The following is a 24,423-nucleotide window of genomic DNA, read 5'->3' as shown; positions in this document are numbered from 1 at the left end:
CCTGTGTGCATTAGGGCGTGTGCTGCCTGTTCATCCCCCGGATCGGCATTATCCTCTTCATCGTCCTTTACACCTTCGGGAACATCTGCTCCTTAGCCAGGTGAGTGAGTGTCCACTTATTTATACATCAACATGCCAACTTGGACTTGAAGTATCGGAGTTAAACCAGTCTCTTCTACAGCACCATGTTCCTGATGGGACCAGTGAAGCAGCTGAAGAGGATGTTTGACAAAACCAGAGCTTTTGCGACAGTGGTCATGCTCGTGAGTTCGTTTTCATCATCTCCACCTGCACGAGAGCCGAAATAATCCTCACGATGTATCCACTTATCATTTCTCTCCTTCTAATCCCTCCTAAAACCTTCCTTAGGCAATTAAATGTTATGTGCTGCTTTTTAAAATAGAATTCTGTATAGTGTTGAGTGCAAAGGTTTGTGCACCCTTGGGACAAAAATGATGCTGATGTGGCTGCAGTTTGCTCAGGCTGGAGGGCACCAAATCATTTTTTCTATTATAGAGGGCACATTTTCTCACACAAGAACATGTAGAAGGAACGTAATCATGTTTTATTGCATTTAGAGGAGTCCATAGGGAATGGAGTGTCGTTATCTCTACTGGAAATGCGCCCATTAGGGAACGTCATGTTTGCTCAGATTGTAGGGGCTCCCTAAAGGGCATTTCAGATTTTTCCATTTGAGGAGCATCCATTAGTCAAGTGGGTTTTTAAATTGTTTTTATGTTTCCAGGACCATAAAGTACAAATATACCACAGCGTGAAACGAGTGCAGGACGACAAATACACAGAACAGGACGTGGGCCGTTATTAGGATCGTAGCAATAGGTTTAGTGTTCCATAAGTGTCTGATGCAGCTCTGTAACGTGTGGTGAGGTGTTTGACTAGCCCAGGTGAACGTTCAGAGGCAGCAGGGTGTTGAGTAATCGAACTGCCTCGGGGAGAAACTGTTGTGGAGTCTGCTGGTGGTGGCATTGATGCTCCTGTACCTTCTGACAGATGGCAAGAGGGTGACGAGTCTGTGAGAGGGGTGACGTGGGTCGTCTGCAATGCTGGTGGTTCAGTCCAAATCGCTTGAAATTGCTCTCATTGAATTCAGAACTGAATGCAGAACAACAGACTTTTTACTGAATTAAAATATGTTTATCAGTTCTTAAGATGTTACAAGTCAAAGATTGAAGAAACGGCGTAATTTTTAGAAAACGGCTGTGATGTTCTGTATGAGGATCACATGATCCAAAATGGGCCTCATTAACTAATGAGATCAAATGTTTTTTCTTAACTTTTTTTTTTCTATTTTTCAAGATATTGACATGGAAATTTTCAAGCAGATAGTTGTATACTGAATACAAAGTAAAAAAAACAAGTATGCAGATTAGTATTTAATTAGTATTAATTATACTAATGAGGTAAAAATGTTAAATTGGTATGCTCAAAGTAATAAGATTAGAAATAATCTTCTCTTTGTACTCTAGGTCTTTTTATATTTCTCAAAAGTATGGCCTAACCTTGAAAAAACTCTCTGATCCATATCCAATAAACAATTCGCGTTAACTGAACTGAAATCGACACTCGCATTTCTGACTTCCGTTTTTTTTTTTTTTTTTAATCTCATTCTGACTACTAAGAGATCAATATTTTTTCATCAAAACAACTCCAGTTATATTCTAAAATAGTTACTCACATGAATCAGTTTGATTTGAAAAAATAAGTAGGTAAAGCTATGAAAACTCACTTAAATTACTCAAACTTTTTTTTTTTTTTGTTTCCGGTTGAGAGTACGTCGTGCGCGTTCTGGCTGCCGCTTCTCACCAGAGCTTTTGTTTTGTTTTTTTATTTTCTTTTTCTTTTTTTTTTTTCTGTGTGTTTTGTGTAGTTTGATATTTGTTTGAGTGTTTTTGTCCACCGGTTGTGGTGTAGCTCCAGACCCAGTTTTGGGCGTCGGTCCCCTCCAGGCCTTGGTTCACTGTGGGCGATGCCTGTGCTCCCAGCTGTGGATTGCAGTGAGCTCGTTGCTCATTTTACATCGTGGTTGTCCAGCGCTCTGTGCTTTAATGCTTGGCGTGATGTTCCGAGCGATGTTGCTCGGTGGCGTCGCAGCGGCTGTGCAGGCGGTTTGGGACACACCAGCGCTCTGCGTGGCGGAGCTTCTGTGCTCGCTTTGTGGATCCACGGCGTGGTGTTCGAGCGATGTTGCTGCCGGCATCACAGCGGCGGTGCTGGAGATGTGGGACTCGTTTTTGTGCGCCTTTTGGTGGGACTGTGGCTGCTACACCACAGGAATTACATCCTGACCCCTACTCGGTGGACTTTTTATATATTTTATTATTTATTATTATTTTTATTTATTTTTTTCTTTGTCTATAATTGTAAAGCGTCCTTGGGTTTCTTGAAAGGCGCTATATAAATTTAACTTTATTATTATTAAATCTCTTGTGAATCATGACCTCAAAACTAGCAGAGGGAAAATGTTGCTGAATCCATCAGAAACAGTGAGAGAACATTCCTATAAAAGTGATCTGATTGATATTGACGAGTAATCCAGTGAGAAACCGATCAGGAGAGAGAGAGAGCCTGACCGCTTTCCCGTGATTCAAAAAGAAAAGCACCGGCAGTTTCCCGACGTCCTGCGAGCAGAGTTTTTACTCTGTTGTACCGACTTCAACCTGCCGTTACTCCCAAAGCACTGAACAGATCTTAATCAGATACATTTCTGTGGAAAGCAGAGATTATAAACTTTTTAATGAGAGAAAATATTCAGGAGTTAGGCGGCACGGTGGTGTAGTGGTTAGCGCTGTCGCCTCACAGCAAGAAGGTCCTGGGTTCGAACCCCGGGTCCGGCGAGGGCCTTTCTGTGTGGAGTTTGCATGTTCTCCCCGTGTCCGCGTGGGTTTCCTCCGGGTGCTCCGGTTTCCCCCACAGTCCAAAGACATGCAGGTTAGGTTAACTGGTGACTCTAAATTGAGCGTAGGTGTGAATGTGAGTGTGAATGGTTGTCTGTGTCTATGTGTCAGCCCTGTGATGACCTGGCGACTTGTCCAGGGTGTACCCCGCCTTTCGCCCGTAGTCAGCTGGGATAGGCTCCAGCTTGCCTGCGACCCTGTAGAAGGATAAAGCGGCTAGAGATAATGAGATGAGATGAGATTCAGGAGTTAAGTAATGACCGATTTGGAAACTTAGATGAGCGTCTGCATGGGGAATTTTCACAGCACAGCCAGTGAGTGTCTGATACGCCCACTGTTAGGGCACTTCATCACTTTTCCTCCACAGTAAGGGTGAGCGAGAGGGCTTTGTATCGTATTTGATCTACTTCTGAGACACCCTAGAGGGCACTTTTAATCCCCTGAATCTGCCAGTGTCTCAGGCCTGTAATGTCACCTGCAATATTAAAGATCATGTCTTTACACATTTGCTTCATAACTTGGGGAGGGAATAAATCATGACTGTAATTCATCTCAGGATCGTTTTATTTATGTGCTGGTTAGCTGCCTTCGAAACAGCACATCAGTACCAGACGAAAGTTTGGACACCCAATTCAAAGCTATGAAATAAAACATGATTATGTAGTAAACAAACCAAAATGCTTTTATATTTTAGATTCTTTACAGTAGCCACGTTTTGCTTTGATGATGGTTATTATAGTGGTAATGGTAATATTTTTTCCAGAATTTTTGATCATATCTTTGGCCTGTGTGTTTTTTTTTTTTTAAATTGCATTATTTTAGTTTTAGTATTGTAAGAGCCAAATTAACAACAAGCACAGAACATATTCAGTGAAATTTCTGGTAGAAGTTGTTTGAGAGTAAATATCTGTTTTCATTGAAATATCAACTTAAAGAAAGAAAGCACAACTTTTATTCATCACACACTTGTGAAATTCCTCTCTGCATTTAACCCATCTGAAGCAGTGAACACACACACACACACACACACACACACACACACAGCAGTGGACAGCCATGCTAACAGCACCCGGGGAGCAGTTGGGAGTTCGATGCCTTGCTCAAGGGCACCTCAGCCCAAGGCCGTCCCATGTTAACCTGGACTTTGGGGGAAACCGGAGCACCCGGAGGAAACCCACGCAGACACGGGGAGAACATGCAAACTTCGCACAGAAAGGCCTCCGCTGGCTGCTGGGCTCGAACCCAGAACTGTGAGGCGACCGTGCTAACCACTACGCCACCGTGCCACCCAACTGAGATCAGAACAGATGGTAATGCTTTCCTAATTTCCTAATACATCTAGGGACTTGGTTGGCTTGTTGAATTTGTGCTCCATATTACCCCAAATTCACACTGGATGCAAAAGAGTGCATGTAAAGCATCCCAAACAAAAACGAGACTGAGCGATGCTGAGTTTTCTTTACTCTCAAGCCTTCGTTACAGAGTTTAAGTCTGCATCAATCTGCCAGATGATGAGAAACCTGATGAGAGATGGCACCACGGTGAATAACATCCGTTTGTGTTTCGTATTTATTTTATTTGCCTCTTTGCTAGAGTGTGTATCTCCAGGTTTCTCTGTGGATCATGATTTTAAATGGCATTTTAATGGTTTCATTGGATTTCTTTTTGGTAATGCAGTGTTTTATTGAATTTTGAAAACATGGAAAATGCACAGCACCATGTAATACAACAATAAATCCCCCCTCCCTCCCATCCCACCCAGTCCCTGACCAACACATTGCCTTCAAACAGCTAAATATCAGATGCCAGCTGAGAGACACAGCATACGGTTTCCAATGTGTAAAAATAATAATGATAAAATAAAATTATAACAAAGAAAAATAAGTATACACCTCTATTTGCAGAGTAACTCCTTCACCATTTCTATCCCACTTAACCAGTTGTTGACAGTTGCTGCCTTAGCATGGTTTATTCTTGCTGAGGATAATTCTGGATATAAAATGTCTAGCAGTGTATATAACCAGTGTTTAATTGAAAGGTCATGAGGTGGAAGCCATCTCTGGACCACCAATTTCTTGGCAGCAGTGATACCTGCTAACCACAGATTGTGTTTTCTCTGTGATGGGGAACCTTGAGTCATCAAGCAAAAGGTGTAGAGCAGGATCCGTTGGGAAATCCGTGTTTGTCAAGGTAGATATTGTATCTACTACTTTAGTCCAGAAAGAGAAAATGTCCGGACGGCTCCACACAGAATGCATAAAAGTCCCCACATTACCAAATGGGCAAAAAGTACAATAGGAATAGGGGGCTAACCCCATCAAATATTGCTTATGGGGGGTCAGATAGGTGCGATAACATGCATTCAAGTGGATAAACTGATGTTTCATTGGATTTCTAAGGAGCTCCTTCATGCTTTGTTCATGCATGAGTGTAAAACAAGAGTAGCATGAGGCACAAGGTTGAGTTTGACATGCGCTGAACGCTCCTCTGATGGAGATGGTGTGGTCTGGAAATGAATGACATCTTGACGCAAAGCATCCAGTGAGAATCGGCCTGGGTAGATGATTCATTTGCAAACAATTCAACTCTTGTATCTCTTGGATATGAAGCGTGTTAATGAACAGACTCCGCCATAGTTGAGCAAAGAACAACCAACGATCACCAGTATGAACTTCATCTAGTTTAGGAAAAAAAATGCTCTGATTCTCATCTCTAGCCGCTTTATCCTTCTACAGGGTCGCAGGCAAGCTGGAGCCTATCCCAGCTGACTACGGGCGAAAGGCGGGGTACACCCTGGACAAGTCGCCAGGTCATCACAGGGCTGACACATAGACACAGACAACCATTCACACTCACATTCACACCTACGGTCAATTTAGAGTCACCAGTTAACCTAACCTACATGTCTTTGGACTGTGGGGGAAACCGGAGCACCCGGAGGAAACCCACGCGGACACGGGGAGAACATGCAAACTCCACACAGAAAGGCCCTCGCCGGCCACGGGGCTCGAACCCGGACCTTCTTGCTGTGAGGCGACAGCGCTAACCACTACACCACAGTGCCGCCCTGGTCTGATCCTTTTGAGTTGAATTTTATTGGTGAGACGAGTCAAATGATCTGACTCGCTGAAGAAAGTCAGAGTTCCCATTACTGCCAAGTTCATGTATTGCACCAAGTCAAGTTAACTTTATTGTCGATTTTGACAGCTGTATACTGTATGATGTAGATGGGATTGAAATATCGTTTCTCCCAGACCCTCCGTGTAAACATAAATGCACAAACAAAACAAGTATTTAAAAAAAAAAAAAGCTATAAAATGTTTTTATTTTTTTTTATCCAAGTATAAAAAGGGACATGCATCCAAAACCACACAAGCAGAAATGGTGCAAGCTAATAGTGTCCAACAGGCTTAATTTGTGTTTGTATCCTTGAGTTGCAAGTGACGTCAAAGCAAAATAGAAACCCGGATGTCGGCCATGTTGGTGGAGATACAAATGCGGGGTCAAGCGACATTCCATACAAAACAGTCACAAATTTTATAAATAAAAATACAAATTTTATTTCGTGTTGCTAGAATTTTGCTATAAAATGAACGTTTTCTTGTGGTGGTTCACTCGGTCGTTGTTATAATTTTAACACGTGTATTACCATTTCACTTCTAGGAGCATCAGGAAAAATTATACCGTAAAAACAATCCAGACGGGGCATCCACTCAGAACATGGGCTATGTTTCGTCCAAGGTTGGACTTGATTCTTCAGCAGCCAAACCAGATAGAACACCATATCTGGGTACTTGATGGTTGGTAGAAGTGTCTTATCTTCAGACAAGTCTGACTTTTTTTAAAATAATATGGGTCAAAACCACACACGTGTATCTTCTCTTTGTATTGAATCTTCGCTCGATCGTTCAAATCGTGGTAATACTGAGAATTCAGCATTGTTTACAGCAGGGGCGATTTCTCAGAGACAACAAGGGAAGCAGAGCTTCCCCAAAAATTCCCTCCCCAAACTGCGGCGTCTACGACGTTGAATTCTCATTAAAACAATAACTTGCATAACGTAATATATGCCCAAGATTGTATTTATGTTCATAACTATCCTGTAACTTATTTGAGTGATGTCTGACGAACTTGCAGTTTGCTACGAGAATCACCTTTGCTGCCAGGCTGTAACCTTTCTTATTTCAATGGGCTCTATGGACTGGCAGCAGTGTTGCCAGATTGGGCGGTTTTAAGTGCATTTTGGCGGGTTTTGAACATATTTTGGGATGAAAACGTCAGCAGTATCTGGCAACACTGACTGGCAGCCGGGTATCCGTTGCAGTCTACGAGACGGCTCTGAACAGCCAATTTCGGCTAGTTGTTATTGGTTAAAATCAACAAAATCGTCACTTCCAGGGAAGCCGGGCTTCTCTGGGACTAAACGAGACAGTGGGAGGGACAAGAAGCTGGGCTGATAAAGGATTATTGGAGGTAGTGTTTGAAAGGCATGAGGAGGGCGGTACTTCGGTGAGGAACATGGAAGTATGATCAGTCAGTCCCTAGCGGATGTCGAGAAAGTGCAGTCGTGTGCCAAAGTGCTGTCCGAATTTCTTTTCATATAAACGGTTCTTCTCATTGATGTCTCTGTACATTACTCTGTAAATAAATGTAAATATTACTCGTTGTGCTCTAACGTTCATCCATTCTATCAGTTTGATGATTCGTGAATTCACTCATTTATTTCATTTGTAGTTCAATCTGGTTGTAGGCTAGCTTGAGCCTTATTGGGATCTGCAGTGCTAGCTGCTAACAGAAATTGGTGAAGTCTCTGGAAAGCACAACCAGCTGGTATGACAGGGTCACAGACCATTTTCTGGAAAAGGAGCAAAGGGCAGAATTTGTGTATAAATAGTGTTCATGTTCATGAATCTGAAGTGTGTATATTGTTCAGTAATGTTAAGAGAATGGTGGGCTCTGTGTTATAGGTTATACCTGGGTATAATATTCAAGGTTCTGTGTGTTGCATAGCCTACCTGGTTATGAATTTCCAGACTGTGTTGCAGAAGATGTTCAAGGATGTGTTGCACAGCTGGGTGTTGTGTTAAAGACTCTGTGTTGCATATCAGGGTATGATGTTCAAGGCTCTTTGTTGAATAGCCAGTGATTTTTGGATGTTTTTTGATATTTTTGATTAAGGATATGAGGCACTAGCCTGGCAAGCCAGACTATAACATGAAATGTACAAGCAAAATTACTTTCTGCCACTAGGTAGGGTTGTCTAGTTCACTATGCTAATGGGGCACACCTTTCTATGCTTTGATATCCGGCCTACAGGTTTTACGATGAATGCGTAAAATGGGCTTCCCCTGTTTTAAAAACCAGCAGCCGCCACTGGTTTACAGACACGCTTTCAGCGGCTGCCATCCTGGTCGCTTTGTATATCCACCATCATGGCGGACGCTCATGATGTACGGTAGCACATTTTGATCACGTGATTGCAAGTCATCCATTGTATGTGAGGGTGGAGCATATGCAAATTAACCAGATACTTTAGGCTTCAGCCAATGTTAGGTTTATATAAGTATTAATTCGATTAACTCGATTGAATAAAATTGAATAGCTGATAAGCACTCTTTGTTGGATTCGATATGTGACAGAGACTGAAAATACATTTTTAATTCAATTAACAGTATTAATGAGAATGAGAATTGGTTGTATTGGACATTTTAACTTTATGTATATGGAATTTACCTAATAATATAAAGAGATTACTTATTACATTTATTATTGTGAGAAAGTGCCAAAAATAATGATTTTCTCTGCCCATTGCAGATTTCTGTGTCCTTGCCTGCTGTTCTTGCATGAGTTGTTTATATTATGGCTATCTGTAACAGTCTGGGAGTCCTTATCTCAATGTTCACTGAGAAAGAGACAGAGCATATTGCTACGGAACAATTATTCAAATATTATTTATATTAAATATTATGACGACAATTATTCAAAAAATGTCAAAAATGAAGTAAAAAGCGGGTTAGCTCGCTGTTGAACTAGTTGCATGCTTCCCAGACAAGACAAGTTCGCTAAAACGCGTCAGAAACAGGAGTATATAGGATATTTAAAGGTTAGAATTACATATGATTAATAAAAATCCCACTACACCAGCGGCGGTGAGAGCGCTGAATCCTAACCACTAGACCACCACACGATCAGTTTAAAATGTTTTAGATCAACATTAAACATTAGGTTAAACATTAAACTTTTCGGCATTTCCATTCACACGTAGGGTAAATATATTTGGTGCCTTTTATTATACCTTTAAACAGGAAGTGGTATAATACTCGATATTTTAAAAATGATTCCTGATAAATATCTTCAAATCTGAAAGTGATATTTGATTTGGCCTTAAATATATTTCTTCTGTTTTTACCATGTCTGTTTAATTTAAGTGAATGTTTTAAAAATGGTTTTTGTGTTGTATTTGCTTGTACAGTTATTTCATTATTTAAGGTCTGAATGCATAATTGCCCAAAAGAGCTGCTTTTTCTTTCATCCAGTGCGCATGCCCAGTTCACAAGCATCATGGGAACTGGAGTTCTCATAATTTTGAAAACTTCGTATTCATCATTTATAAGATTAAGACATGAAACTGCATTAATAGCTGCACTATTAATTATTAAAACATTAATAGTCTTGTAGAGTGCTCGCGGACCTGTTCAGAGATCACCTCACAGACCACTCGCGACTTTACTGATAACTTTCCAGTTACAAGTTTCGGACTATCAACACACAATGAATATAAAATAAAATACAGATGATCTACTCACCAAACGCTGAAACTAATTGATTAAGAAGCAGATTTTTTCCTCTGATGATGTTAAGGGAAGAGGATCTCTTCTCTTGGGTTTCTAACAGTGATGAGATTCATAAACGATTCGGATCTTCTTCGGGAAACATAAATGACTCGATCGAGCGAATCGATACAGACGCATGGACTGCATTTGTTGAGTTCATGCACACGTAATGGGTTGAGGAAAGTTCATACTTTAATTTCATGCAGCATGAAAGTGTGATTATTGTTTACAATTTGAAAACAGGAATACAAATAAGGTTTCCGTTGTTTCTTAAGAATCAAAAGTGAATCAAGTAAATTGATTCACACGCATGCGAGTTTGTTCTAAAAAATCGATTCAGTGAAGCTTTCGTTGAGATCATAATGCACAATACAGAATGTCCGGATTTTATACGGATTTGATTCAATAAACATAGTATACAGGCGTACAAATAAAGTTATACGGATTCTTTTTAACAAAAAACACTTCAATATTTATTTAGAGCTATAATCAATTCCCACAATGATAAAAGAGCACATAACATTTACACTTTGTAGTTTTTTTTGTCAAACATTGAAGCTTTGTATTCATTCTTAAAGTTTATTATTAAAAAGTACCTGGGATATATCATTGTTAATTATCATTCAAATTTTAGGTAAATCATTTTAATTTGCATCTTATAAGGACTTTATAAAGGGAATAAGGACTTTGGAAGTTGGTTATACAGGTTTGACTGACCAAAGGTTTGACATTTATGCACACCAGGAACACAGTTCTAACTGTTCATGTCCAGAGTACTGATTTGTTGTTTCATTATTTTGTGCATATCCAGTAATGCCTTATATAAATGCTAAAACAATTAAAGATACATTACACAGCTCCTAGAGATTGCAAATACCTGGATGAGGATAAATCAAAACTGAGCCGGCCAAATTGTCTAGAATCTGTGTAGAATGCTAAACCACATCCAATCCCGTGGGTTTTTTTTTCTCGGGGTCCGGGTACCTTAATACAATAATACAATTAATATAATACAATTTTTATAATACAATTTTTATAATACAATTAATATAATACAATTTTTATAATACAATTTTTCCCCCCATGGTGGCTGCACGAAGGAATCAAAGATTAAAAGCGCGCTCTTCTCGTGACAGTTCTCCTCCTTGAAGTGTCTTCACGAGGCTCACCGTCCCGTAAACAAATTACGAGGTTTACCAGCCCAATCCCGTGGCTCTACCAGCCCCGTCTCGTCCCGTAAACAAGAGTCTAAAATAAATAAAGGTGTCTAATCTAATCTTCAGTCTACGAGGTTCCTTACGTCCCGTGCCTCCACACGAGGATTACCAACCTGAATTTACGGGTCTCTATTTTTTTTTTTTGAAATTACTACCAACCAGGCGGTGACCAATCAATAACCAATTATAAAATTCAAATAATTTACTCACCTGGTTGGCAGTATCCCACTTCTGACACCAAATTGTTGGGTTCACCCAGAAAGAGACCCCGATTCCTTCGTGGGCCACCCTCGGCCGAGGACGAGAATGATCAGGTCGAGAGAAACAGACAATCAGAATCAGAGATTCACATGTCAGTTTATTCGCACAGTCACTTCGTCAAAATGAAAACATCTTTGGAAACGTCTTATAGTGTTTCTGTGTTTATGTTTTGTCTTCATGTGTGTGTGTGTGTGTAATGGGTGTGTGTCTATGTGGAAGTGTGTAATGATCTTGAATCAATCATAATATAAAAACATTTCTGATGACAGTAAGGTACAGATAGATATCAGCATGGAATGTCTAAACACAGAATGTCTAGTCTACGGAGTCTATTCAGAGAAGGTCAAAGACACGTTTGCACAGAAAGGATCTAATAATTTAACATAACTCCTTAACACATAAATGTGTGTTAAGTCAGTAAATTACATCTTGATTTCATCAACATAAGCAAAATAACAAATAACTATGTCTTTAATAATGCTAAAACAAAGAATGTTATAAGAAAATAAACATTAAAAATAAGAACAACTTAACCACAAGAACAATGAGAATATGTTTGAAAGAGAGAGAACAATTAAACAACTAACAGGATTAAACTCATAACTAAATTAGGTTAATGCTTTTAAACTAAAAACCCTTAGAATCATAAGATCTTAACTATAATTATAATGTCATTATGAAACTAATCTAAAACTATAAAACTAACATTAATCACGGAATGCATTCATTAATTACGGGATCCAAATCACTACCATAGTATATTTCAATATATTTCAGTATATTTCATAGCTTTTATGAAGCTATGACCTAAGTTTCAACTGAATGGATTAACATAAACATGAACTTTAATTCTACCATTTCAGGGTGTGTGTGAGTCGATCTGACACCAAAACAGACCTTCAGACACTTCTCTGTTCAAAATACACATTTCATAAACAAAATGTTCCCAAACAATGTCCAGCTGGACCTAAGGTCGTTTCAACTAATATAATTTTGACACAGAATAATGTTGCTGAATTATTGGCCAAGAATTAATACTTATATAAACCTAACAGCCAATAAACAATTTAAACTCCACTCATCAAAATGCCAGTTGTGCCCCCCCCTCCAAGGAACTCTGAGAAGTTTGTAAAATTAAATAAAATGTACAATTATGGTGTGGGGTTGGGGTAGTAATTTTTTTTTTTTTTTAAATCCTATATATAAACAGGCTTAACCATTACAGCTCTGAAGTTGATTTCCATTTTGTCCACAGGCGTGCTTGGTGCTGACGCTGTGTGCAGCATTTTGGGTGAGTTATTGTAATTATTTATTTGTATAAAATAGCTTAAGCTTTAACTACTAATTCTGGTGCATGTACGGAGATGTTTTTTAGACTTAATGAAGACAGTTTTGCCTGTCAGGAAGACAACAGGGTCTGAATTGCATCTGGAAGTTTTTAACATGCTTAAATTGTCTTTAATGCCTCGTCTTTTCCACAGTGGAAGATTTTCATCCTGACGTTTCTGTTTGTTATTTTGCAAGTCATTGCATTTGCTTGGTAAGTGTGTGAGCTCTGGGAGTGCTTTGACTCGTATCAGGGTGTTATAACAGGATGAACTGCTTTACTACAATCTGTGTTTGTTTTACAGGTACGGACTGTCGTACATCCCATTTGCAAGGTGAGCTAAAGTTTGGTAAAAATTTATTATTATTATTATTAGGGCCTGAGCAGGGGCGGCACGGTGGTGTAGTGGTTAGCGCTGTCGCCTCACAGCAAGAAGGTCCGGGTTCGAGCCCCGTGGCCGGCGAGGGCCTTTCTGTGTGGAGTTTGCATGTTCTCCCCGTGTCCGCGTGGGTTTCCTCCGGGTGCTCCGGTTTCCCCCACAGTCCAAAGACATGCAGGTTAGGTTAACTGGTGACTCTAAATTGAGCATAGGTGTGAATGTGAGTGTGAATGGTTGTCTGTGTCTGTGTCAGCCCTGTGATGACCTGGCGACTTGTCCAGGGTGTACCCCGCCTTTCGCCCGTAGTCAGCTGGGATAGGCTCCAGCTTGCCTGCGACCCTGTAGAACAGGCTAAAGCGGCTAGAGATAATGAGATGAGATGAGGGCCTGAGCACCATTCGGTGCGAGACCCTATTGTTTTTCAAAGGATGATTATTATTATTATTATTATTATTATTCTGCCGTGTTTGGCCTTATTTGAGGCATTTCCCATGCATGAAAACTCATGAAATTTGATACACACATCAGTCATTGTCCTCGCTACTCAGCCACAGACTTTTGGCCCCGGGCGTGGCCCAGGGACTTCATAGTACCCCTTTTTCCATTTCCCATTGAAATGAATGGGTAGAACTTTGGAATGATGTCATAAGGCCATTTGGAGTGAAATGACACATGGTCTTTTCTAACGTACTCCTCCTAGACGGTTCATCAAATTCATGTCAAACTTGGCAAACATGGTGCCAAGATATTGCTGAAGTTGAATTACTAAGGGATTTTTGATATATGTTCTAATATGTTGAAATATTATAACATATAATATGCCAAGATATTGCTGAATGTTGAAATTTGATATCTTGTAATATGATTCTGATTCTGATGCATTGGTTCGTTTGCATGTGTGAACGCGGACCACGCAGTCTGTATGCTACAGTGTAACAATATTACTGCCTGGTGCGGACCAAATAATCAAACCCACACGATAATAGTGACCTATCATTGTACATTTTGTTGCAGACAAAATGCACAATGATTTTTGATATACTGTAATATGTTTAAATATTATAACATATGCCAAGATATTACTGAATGTTGAATTTATCTGTAGGATATTGCTGAATGTTGAACTCGATATCTTGTAATATGACTCTGATTCTGATACTCTTTAGCCGTTATAGGCCTGTCTGACGAACAATTGATGAATATATGACACGTGACTGTTTTGTTGAGTGGCGGGATGCCCTGGGTTGCGGAACCACACGTGCGAGGGCCCGTCAAGGCCGCTAGCGGCTTTTATTATTTTATTTATTTATTATTATGGCTTGGTGATGGGATTCGGATTTGAACTTGTCACTTGTAAAAGTAACTTATTATAGTTCTATACATATGAAGTTAAACTCAGTAGAACTTGTATTTCCTACATTTGTAATTGTGAGTGGGTTTTAAACTTTTGTTTAAAAATATTGAAAAGAATTATTAAACTTGTGGAGGTTATATTATTAAAACTCTGCTTCTATTTAAATTAATTGCACTAATTTTAATTTAACCTTCAAAAATTGTTTTGCACGGTTTCCTAACAATAAATCCTGTATTCAGAATCTCAGTGGTGCAAATACAATTAGAGAGCAGGAAACCTTTTTTCTTTCAGGTTAAATAAAGGAGGTAAAGTTGTTGGGCGAAGTTCAGCGTGAAGGAATGTTTGGATGTACATGTTATTTACCAGCTGGGAGCTCTGTATGGTGAAATACCGTGACCGAGGTCTTCAAAGTACTGAGCGAGGCCCTCTGGGCCGAGGTTAGTATTCAAGGCCGAGGTCATGGTATTTGACCATACAGACCGACCTTAAGCTGGTAAATTAATATATTTTATTTTTTTCTTTACCAAATTCTAACAGAAAACGAGAGTGCCCAAAAGGGAAAACCGAGCCGAGGCAAGCCGCCATTTTGAATCCTCATTCACAGCTGTAATGCAAATGGCTTCCTCCTCGGTATACAAGTGCACTTCCATAGCAGGAAAAAAAAAAACTACGTTTTGCTGCCTATGTAGTCCCCTATTTATACAAAATTGAGTTATTCAGGATTCAGCCATGTTTTTGCTCGGCGTTAGCAAGTTAGAGGTTTTTAGCTTTCTCTCGAAATGTTTTCTTTTATTTCTTCTTCCTCAGGGTAGTAAAACTCGCTTTCGCTGTGAACACTGTCGTTATCGCTATCCATGCTGTAAAATTAATGCTATTCTCCTGAGAAATGCTGGCAAAAATTTAAGATTTGATACTTATAAGTCAGTCTTATTAAAAAAAAAAGATAAATGTTGACAAAAAATGCTAATGTTTGTTGCTGTCGTGAGCGAGCGAGTCGCCAGAGGTCTGTAACCAGGGTCTGTACTGCAGGATACGGACCCGCTCGCCAGCCAATCAGATCGCAGGATCTGATGGAAACCACACCATGAAAAAAATGTGATTTATTCTAAAATCTATATATTTCAAACTGATTTTTCCCTTTTTTTGTCTTTAATAGAGATGCCATACTGAAGTTCTTTTCCACGATGTGCAGAATGTGCATAAGATGTACAAAAAACTCTACTTGATCCAGGACCTGTGGTTTTTAAAGCTGATTGACTACCACACACCGGCACTTGGTGACATGTTGTGCTCACTATGGTGAACTCCTGACAGATGTGCCACTGGTTTTATTTTTGCCTTTTTAAAGGTGAAAGGATTGTGGTGTTAAAACAATACTCTATTCATGGAATTTTATTTTCTGTACTGAAGTTTTGGGCCTGTTTTTCCATTGTTGTCTTCAACTTTGTGGGATTTTATAAATGCCGTGTCTTAATTGATGATGCAAATAATGCTGGTTTCTTTAATATTTATGCCATGTTGTACTTTAATTGTACCATTTAGTGTAACCGAGTAGGCGGGGCTTATACAACTTTTATTGCATGCTGAACTGAAATAAAACGTGCATGTAAATTTAAAATGTGCAATAAATTCATGTAAATAAAATATATTTAATTAAACACCACCTCAATTTGATTTTAATTTGATAAAACAACCGTCAAAGGCAGCCGATTGGTCAGTTTCTGCTTGACCACGCCTACACCCGGAAGTAGAGTCGCTCATGGCGGGCAGTGAGGAAGCCGCAGAAGCACTTTGGAAAGTTTCAGGAGGGAAAATGTCGCGGTTTCTCCGAGCGGTTCAGAGTAACACAGCAGAGAAAGAAAAGTCTGAGCTGTCCGAGACTGACCTGCAGAAATGGGGACTAAGAGGTGTGTGAGGTTTTTATAGAAACAGGAAGATAAATAACCATGTTTGTTTGTGTGGAGCACTTTTCGAGTTGCGTAGCAACAATAACCATATTTCAAGTCTTTTATTTGTATAATCTTTAACTTTTAAATGATTTGTTTAGGATTTGTTATAGGTTGAAGCCCAAATGAACATAATGTGCTCGGTGCAACATGTTTACACAACACTAACACAATGTATTTGGTATTAAAGGTGCAATAAGTAGGTTTTTTTTTTTTTTTTTTTAAATTTTCATCTATAAATGACTCGAAAGACATCAGTCGCTTCCGGTCTGGTATGTATGTATGTGTTTGGATGAGCTTCCTGTCTCTGGAATGCCATTCAAGTCCATATTAAAAAAATAAATGGGGTTATACATAAACGAGACAATAAGTATATAAATAAATGCATATTTAAATATATTGAGTCTTTTTTTTTTGTATAAAGACTGTAACTTTAACAGTGTAATAGGAAACAAATCTAACAAGTGTTGCCAGGCAAAACAAACCTCGCCCGGTAGCACTTATGATGAATATGAAGGAAGATCTTGTGAAAAAAAAATAGGTACCCTATGGGTCCATGTAGCTACTGCTTATAAATAAAATAGTTTTCTGATCCCATGTCCATACAGCATATATATTTACTCTATGAGCCAGGAGCCACAAAAATAAAGCGTAATGCAAATATGAACAACTTTAAAAATCACAGAAGTAAAATCTACCAAGTGTCTGTATTTTATATTATTCGACTCTTACCTCTTACAGTTTTTGAAACTGAAACCTCCGAACCGAGGCTGACATACACACGCTGTCGCCGTGACCCAAACTCTTATTTCCTGGAAATGGCCCGGCGCTAGAGCTCCGTGAAACGCACTTTCCCTCTGTAATAAAGGTGCAATAAGCTTTTTTTTTTTTTACATTTTCATCCATAAATGACTCAAAAGACATCAGTCGCTGTAAAAGCCTGAATGGAAAACTGGCTTCCGGTCTGGTATGTATGTGTTTGGATGAACTTCCTGTCTCTGGAATGCCATTCAAGTCCATATTACAACCCCGATTCCAAAAAGGTTGGGACAAAGTACAAATTGTAAAAAAAAAAACAGAATGCAATGATGTGGAAGTTTCAAAATTACATATTTTATTCAGAATAGAACATAGATGACATATCAAATGTTTAAACTGAGAAAATGTATCATGTAAAGAGAAAAATTAGGTGATTTTAAATTTCATGACAACACATCTCAAAAAAGTTGGGACAAGGCCATGTTTACTACTGTGAGACATCCCCTTTTCTCTTTACAACAGTCTGTAAACGTCTGGGGACTGAGGAGACAAGTTGCTCAAGTTTAGGGATAGGAATGTTAACCCATTCTTGTCTAATGAAGGATTCTAGTTGCTCAACTGTCTTAGGTCTTTTTTGTCGTATCTTCCGTTTTATGATGCGCCAAATGTTTTCTATGGGTGAAAGATCTGGACTGCAGGCTGGCCAGTTCAGTACCCGAACCCTTCTTCTACGCAGCCATGATGGTGTAATTGATGCAGTATGTGGTTTGGCATTGTCATGTTGGAAAATGCAAGGTCTTCCCTGAAAGAGACGTCGTCTGGATGGGAGCATATGTTGCTCTAGAACCTGGATATACCTTTCAGCATTGATGGTGTCTTTCCAGATGTGTAATCTGCCCATGCCACACGCACTAATGCAACCCCATACCATCAGAGATGCAGGCTTCTGAACTGAGCGCTGATAACAACACGGGTCGTCCTTCTCCTCTTTAGTCCGAATGACACGGCGTCCCTGATTTCCATAAAGAACTTCAAATTTTGATTCGTCTGACCACAGAACAGTTTTCCACTTTGCCACAGTCCATTTTAAATGAGCCTTGGCCCAGAGAAGACGTCTGCGCTTCTGGATCATGTTTAGATACGGCTTCTTCTTTGAACTATAGAGTTTTAGCTGGCAACGGCGGATGGCACGGTGAATTGTGTTCACAGATAATGTTCTCTGGAAATATTCCTGAGGCCATTTTGTGATTTCCAATACAGAAGCATGCCTGTATGTGATGCAGTGCCGTCTAAGGGCCCGAAGATCACGGGCACCCAGTATGGTTTTCCGGCCTTGACCCTTACGCACAGAGATTCTTCCAGATTCTCTGAATCTTTTGATGATATTATGCACTGTAGATGATGATATGTTCAAACTCTTTGCAATTTTACACTGTCGAACTCCTTTCTGATATTGCTCCACTATTTGTCGGTGCAGAATTGGGGGGGGGGGGGCGGCACGGTGGTGTAGTGGTTAGTGCTGTCACCTCACAGCAAGAAGGTCCGGGTTTGAGCCCCGTGGCCGGCGAGGGCCTTTCTGTGCGGAGTTTGCATGTTCTCCCCGTGTCCGCGTGGGTTTCCTCTGGGTGCTCCGGTTTCCCCCACAGTCCAAAGACATGCAGGTTAGGTTAACTGGCGACTCTAAATCATAGGTTGCGTTAACCGACAATTGTCCATCATTGACGGATTTTTTTTAGCTATGACGGAAAAATCTGAAGGCCGTCGGTCATTTTGACGGATGTTTACCATTACCAATAACAATAATAGCCTAATAATAAAACATAATGAAACACGCAATTGAAATGATTGGCAAGTTGTGGCAGAGTTTTCTTACATACGGTATACATAGTCTTCACTGCCGTCACTTTCAATTTGAGCCGACGTTGCGGCAGTCTTGATGTTCGGTGCTACTCATGTATACACTGTAGCCACTGCGCAAGGCTGTTCCCCCCCCCCCCCCCCCCCCCCATCGCGCTCCTCACCGCGCTCTGACTTTTCTACCACTAGCACAGTGAGATGTATTAATGTTTCCCTTCTCTGCAGAAGACACGTCATTTTTGCTATTAAAAACGGAGATGCATTGGGTTGTTTGTGTCGTTTCCCTGCCTGCACGTCTTAATGCAATAGCGCTCATTTAGGCTAGTTTTCTTGTTTTTAAAATGAAACAAATGTCGATTTACTGTATTCTTCCCCAGCAAGCTTAGGAAGCTTAGGAACACCACTGCTCGAATATCTGCTAAACTATCATTTTAATGAGAGCACGGGTAGACAAACTAACATTTAAACATAACTTCGTTTTATTTAAGACCTTCCGTGTCAGGTTCCAGGCTCCGCGGGGTGCAGCTGCACCACTGGTGCTTCTGATCACTTCCCTGGGAGAAATGTTTCCCGACTTCAGAACTTTGGCTGAAGTGGCGCTGGTTATTCCAGTCTCCAGTGTCGCAGCAGAGCGCGGGTTCAGCCTTCAGAATAAAATTAAAACGTCAATGAGAAGTCGTCTGTCCGAGGCAAAGACGCAAAATTTAATGACAATTGCCTCGGCAGCAGTCTCCATTGATGACTTTGATTATGCACAAGCGAGCTCCCAATTTAAATCCATGCGGGCCAGAAGGAAGGTTTGAGCTCACGCAAACCGGTCAAATTAGATTGTCACTTAAATCGTTGTAGTGGACTGTTCATATTTTAACTGCAGTTGTTTTGCTACGTTGTAAAATAACATTGTTCATATGCCCGTTAAGGCACAACAGCCGCAATGTTTTTAGCGGAGGGAAAATGGGTTCACAAGTGACCGAACGTCAGAATCTTTGTTCATCTTTTTGCATCATAAATACATAAATGATTAAATAATACAAGCTTGTTCTGTGAATTAATTTTGAAATGAAAATGAGTCCATGAAAACACAAGTTATTAAATATATAGCATTTATAGCCTATATACATTGTCATTTAAAAGTTAAAATAAAATGACAGATAATAATGGACAATGACGGAATTTTTACGACCCTGTCCGTCAAAATGATGGACAATGAAAAAGTCTAACGCAACCGCTGCTCTAAATTGAGCGTAGGTGTGAATGTGAGTGTGAATGGTTGTCTGTGTCTATGTGTCGGCCCTGTGATGACCTGGCGACTTGTCCAGGGTGTACCCCGCCTTTCGCCCGTAGTCAGCTGGGATAGGCTCCAGCTTGCCTGCGATGCTGTAGAACAGGATAAAGCGGCTAGAGATAATGAGATGAGATGAGAATTAGGAGGATTGGTGATCCTCTTCCCATCTTTACTTCTGAGAGCCGCTGCCACTCCAAGATGCTCTTTTTATACCCAGTCATGTTAATGACCTATTGCCAATTGACCTAATGAGTTGCAGTTTGGTCCTCCAGCTGTTCCTTTTTTGTACCTTTAACTTTTCCAGCCTCTTATTGCCCCTGTCCCAACTTTTTTGAGATGTGTTGCTGTCATGAAATTTCAAATGAGCCAATATTTGGCATGAAATTTCAAAATGTCTCACTTTTGACATTTGATATGTTGTCTATGTTCTATTATGAATACAATATCAGTTTTTGAGATTTGTAAATTATTGCATTCCGTTTTTGTTTGCAATTTTTACTTTGTCCCAACTTTTTTGGAATCGGGGTTGTATATAAATAAATGCATATTTAAATATATTGAAGAAAGGGGGCATTCGGCCTTCCCTCTGTAATAAGCATAAACATGTCTGAAAGCGATTTCTTTAGCCTCATCCATTTATTTCAAATGGTGAACCGAACTGGATACACTCACTGGCCATTTTAATCAGAACATGTGTATGTGCATTAGGGCTGCTCGATATTGGAAAAAATCAATATCACGATTTTTTCAGTAAATATCGATATCGCGATTTTTAAAACGATATTTATACACCTTTTTTTAAAGCCCTGATCATCAACACCTGAGGCACCGGGCCACATTTTTATAGTACAGGCCTCATAGGCTACCTGTCAACCCTTCCCATTGTACCCTGAAACACCTTTTACTTAAACTATTTACTGTGCAAGCGCGTACTTTGCATAGGTCCTATCGCCTGCACAAGGCTCACGTTCTCCTCACTCAACATTTCCGATCACAGAGGATGGAGCCAGCGCTGGTATTACCAGTGATTACTGCGTAACGTCCACACTGGCTCGTAGCCAGCCAAGGATAAAATCTCTCTCTCACACACACACACACTACAACGTAAGCTTGTGTGTTGTTAAGACACCAACATTAAACACGCACAATATAGGAGACAAGTCCTTAAGAATTAACATACATGAAAATAGGCTTCTCTTCCTTCATCTTCCAAATGTGGACTCCGCTATCTTTTTGGCATGTCAGCATTGAAATACCATTTGCAGAGATATTTCACTCGCCATTAAGAAAAGTAAAAGCAACACATGATTAGGGCTACATGATTAGCAGGGGGACACTGTTTTAAGCGCACGGAATTTTAAAAACAATGTAATTACATCTGAGTCCGTCTACATCGCGCAATAAACCCGTCCTTAGCAGAACCTACTTCAAAGCATGATGCTAGCTGCAGATGCACAAGTCAAAATCAAATGAACCCAACATGCCGCGGCGGGCAACATTAATAACCAAATTGCCTTACCTTAAAACGCTGCCTTGACCACAGGACGACTCGCAATTATTCCACTTAAATCCACACGGTTTAACACATCTAACACAGCTAGCAAGCTGGATATGTGCTAATATTGTTGTGCTTGTTTTCTTCCGTAGATGCCATTTTTACATTACCCAGTCCCACATCCAAAAATATGACGTAAATATATGTTAATTGTATTATTATAACTATTAGCAAGCAAATCAAACAACATATTAAGAAATCAATATATCAAATCACCTGACACGTATGAAAACAGAAGAACTGATTTTTTTACTGTTGCGGAGATATCGTGGGAGTAGAATGGATGACGTATGCAAGGCTACGGTGTGCCTTAGGGGACAGAAGGGTTCGTTTTACCTTACTGTCACGTCAATGTTATTGTTGTTTTATTGCCATTGTAGAAATATTGTGCACGTCCCTTTCGACAAATGACAAAAAATCGTTTCATATCGATATTATGAATTTTGATATCATTTGACACCAATATCGATATCGTGATAAAAATACGATATATTGCACAGCTCTAATGTGCATGCACAGTGCGTGACTGTTACACTCGTACATTCTTGCAGCACGATGACGTAGTGGCTAGTGCTTCTATATGAGGCAGGAGCCACAACAAAAACGATTTTGACCTTTTTGGTGACCTTGACTGGATGACCCTCAAAATGTTGGAGGTTCTATTTGAGACCAATGCCCACCTATCCTGAAAGTTTCATGAAGATTGTTCCAGGTATTTTCCTGTAATATTGTAAACAAAGAAACCCGAGTGATAACAATACCTCGCCCCCTGGTGGACTCCGTCTTGGGTGAGGTAATTACAAATTAACTGGCATCAAATCCATTTTTTTAACAGTGGAACTGATTCCCCACAGGTGTGGGACAATCAGCCCCCAGGAGAAGAGTCCAACTTTCAATATCTATTTCATTTTATCGGGTTCAGTTATCACGCATTCCCATTGGCTCCTGAGTAATCTGCAATAATGTCTGGCATGCTGGTGATAAATTTCATGCAGTTTCAATGTAGTAGGACCAAATGACCCCTTTCCCCGAAACAAGTCAGTATAGTTCAATAAATGAATAGGTTTTTAATTTCAAAATAATGTTTTTCAAATACAGATTTTTATTTATTTTAGGGGACATTTCATTTCATAATTCCACATATATGTCCCTGCTCTTTTTATTTCCATGTGTTATTGTCAAATGAATGGGGCATGGTTATCTCACAGAGTTAGATCAGTAATGATCCTGGGTGGGTGGAGCTTCATGAACATTGGACAAGAAGTGTATGTGATTTGAGGGGTGAAGGAGTAAAAAAAAAAGTCAAATTAAAATGTCAAAGTCCTCTAACCATTATAGACCTAGTCTTGGGAATGGAAAAACACTTATCTTGCATACAAAAACCTTATAGTACCAGATTATACATATGTAAGTGTGGCAGTTCGTAGGAGGGGGAGGAGCACAGAAAGACGGCAGGCCAGAATAAAGTTCCATAAAGTGTTTATTTTTGCTCTTTTCAGATGCAAATGTACTCTCCCAGCCATACACACACACACGCACACACAAGTCGTCTGGTTCAGGAGAGAGCTCACTTCCTCTGCTATCTCTCTCTCCTTATATAGGGCGCGGTCGCTGGGAAGACACACAAACACAGGTTAATTGACATCAAGTGTAGTGATTCTGCCACTTACCTTCCCTGACTCCGCCCTCCGGTCACAGACTGACGCTTGACCACGCCCCCACTGCCATATACCCCCACTGCCCGACTCAGGCCGGGCAGCTGTCCGGCCTGCAGCTGACTCCCCCCCCCTTGACGGGAGAGAAAGTCTGCCACAACCATCTGTGCCCCCGGCCTGTGGATCACCTTGAAGTTAAAGGGTTGGAGTGCCAGATACCAACGGGTATTCTGCGCGTTGGCATCCTTCAGGCGGTGGAGCCACTGGAGGGGCGCGTGGTCTGAACAGAGGGTGAAAGGGCGTCCCAGCAGGTAGTAGCGGAGGGCGAGGACCGCCCACTTGATCGCGAGGCACTCCTTTTCGATTGTGCTGTAGCGCCCCTCGCGTAATGACAGCTTCCTGCTGATGTACAGCACTGGACGGTCCTCCCCCTCCACCTCCTGGGACAAAACGGCCCCCAGCCCTCTGTCCGACGCATCCGTCTGTAACATAAAGGGGAGAGAAAAGTCAGGGGAGTGTAACAGTGGCCCCCCACACAGTGCAGCCTTTACCTCAGAAAAAACCCGCTGGCGTTGCTCTGTCCACTGGACCGGATCTGGTGCCCCCTTTTTAGTGAGATCAGTCAGCGGGCTGGTGATTAATTAGGTGAATAATTAGGTATAAACCTACGATAGTAGCCAGCCAGCCCCAGGAGCTGTCTCACCCCCTTTTTGGTGTTGGGCCTCGGGCAGGCCGCAATTGCTGCTGTCTTGTTAATTTGGGGACGCACCTGCCCGTTGCCCAAGTGGAAGCCCAGATACCATACTTCCACCCGCCCAATCGCACACTTCTTTGGGTTGGCTGTGAGACCCGCTCGCCTCAACGACCTAAGGACGGCCCTCAGGTGTTGTAGGTGCCGCGGCCAGTCATTACTATAAATAATGATGTTGTCGAGGTATGCGGCCGCATAGGTGGCGTGGGGGCAGAGGACCCTATCCATCAGTCGCTGGAACGTAGCGGGCGCCTCAAACAACCCAAGAGGAAGTGTGACAAACTGGTGTAAGCCGAACGGTGTGGAAAAGGCCGTTTTTTCTTGGGATA

General features: G+C 40.7%; 2 protein-coding genes across 8 annotated transcripts in view; both read left to right on the top strand.

The window, feature by feature from the left end:
- Nucleotides 1–15,924, top strand: part of sft2d2a (SFT2 domain containing 2a) — a 32,273-nt gene extending 16,349 nt beyond the window's left edge. Inside the window, exons 3-8 of one of the 4 annotated variants that reach the window (XM_060920144.1) lie at nucleotides 15–100; nucleotides 182–263; nucleotides 12,482–12,517; nucleotides 12,708–12,766; nucleotides 12,858–12,887; nucleotides 15,443–15,601. In XM_060920144.1, coding sequence (XP_060776127.1) covers nucleotides 15–100; nucleotides 182–263; nucleotides 12,482–12,517; nucleotides 12,708–12,766; nucleotides 12,858–12,887; nucleotides 15,443–15,512 — 363 coding nt within the window. In that variant the 3' untranslated portion in view covers nucleotides 15,513–15,601. Of the gene's footprint in view, nucleotides 1–14; nucleotides 101–181; nucleotides 264–12,481; nucleotides 12,518–12,707; nucleotides 12,767–12,857; nucleotides 12,888–15,442 lie in introns of all 4 variants that reach the window. The other 3 variants (XM_060920146.1, XM_060920145.1, XM_060920143.1) reach the window with 3 other exon arrangements.
- Nucleotides 15,925–15,974: 50 nt separating this feature from the next.
- The window catches only part of chd1l (chromodomain helicase DNA binding protein 1-like), a 190,846-nt gene continuing 182,397 nt past the window's right edge, over nucleotides 15,975–24,423 (top strand). For 3 of the 4 annotated variants that reach the window (XM_060920141.1, XM_060920140.1, XM_060920142.1), the window contains exon 1: nucleotides 15,975–16,193. In XM_060920141.1, coding sequence (XP_060776124.1) covers nucleotides 16,046–16,193 — 148 coding nt within the window. In that variant the 5' untranslated portion in view covers nucleotides 15,975–16,045. The remainder of the gene's footprint in view (nucleotides 16,194–24,423) is intronic. The other variant, XM_060920139.1, reaches the window with a different exon arrangement.

Source organism: Neoarius graeffei, chromosome 4 (assembly GCF_027579695.1).
Source record: "Neoarius graeffei isolate fNeoGra1 chromosome 4, fNeoGra1.pri, whole genome shotgun sequence".
Classification (NCBI taxonomy): Eukaryota; Metazoa; Chordata; class Actinopteri; order Siluriformes; family Ariidae; genus Neoarius; species Neoarius graeffei.
The sequence above is the reverse complement of the archived record's forward strand: the minus strand, read 5'-3'. Positions and strand labels throughout refer to the sequence as shown.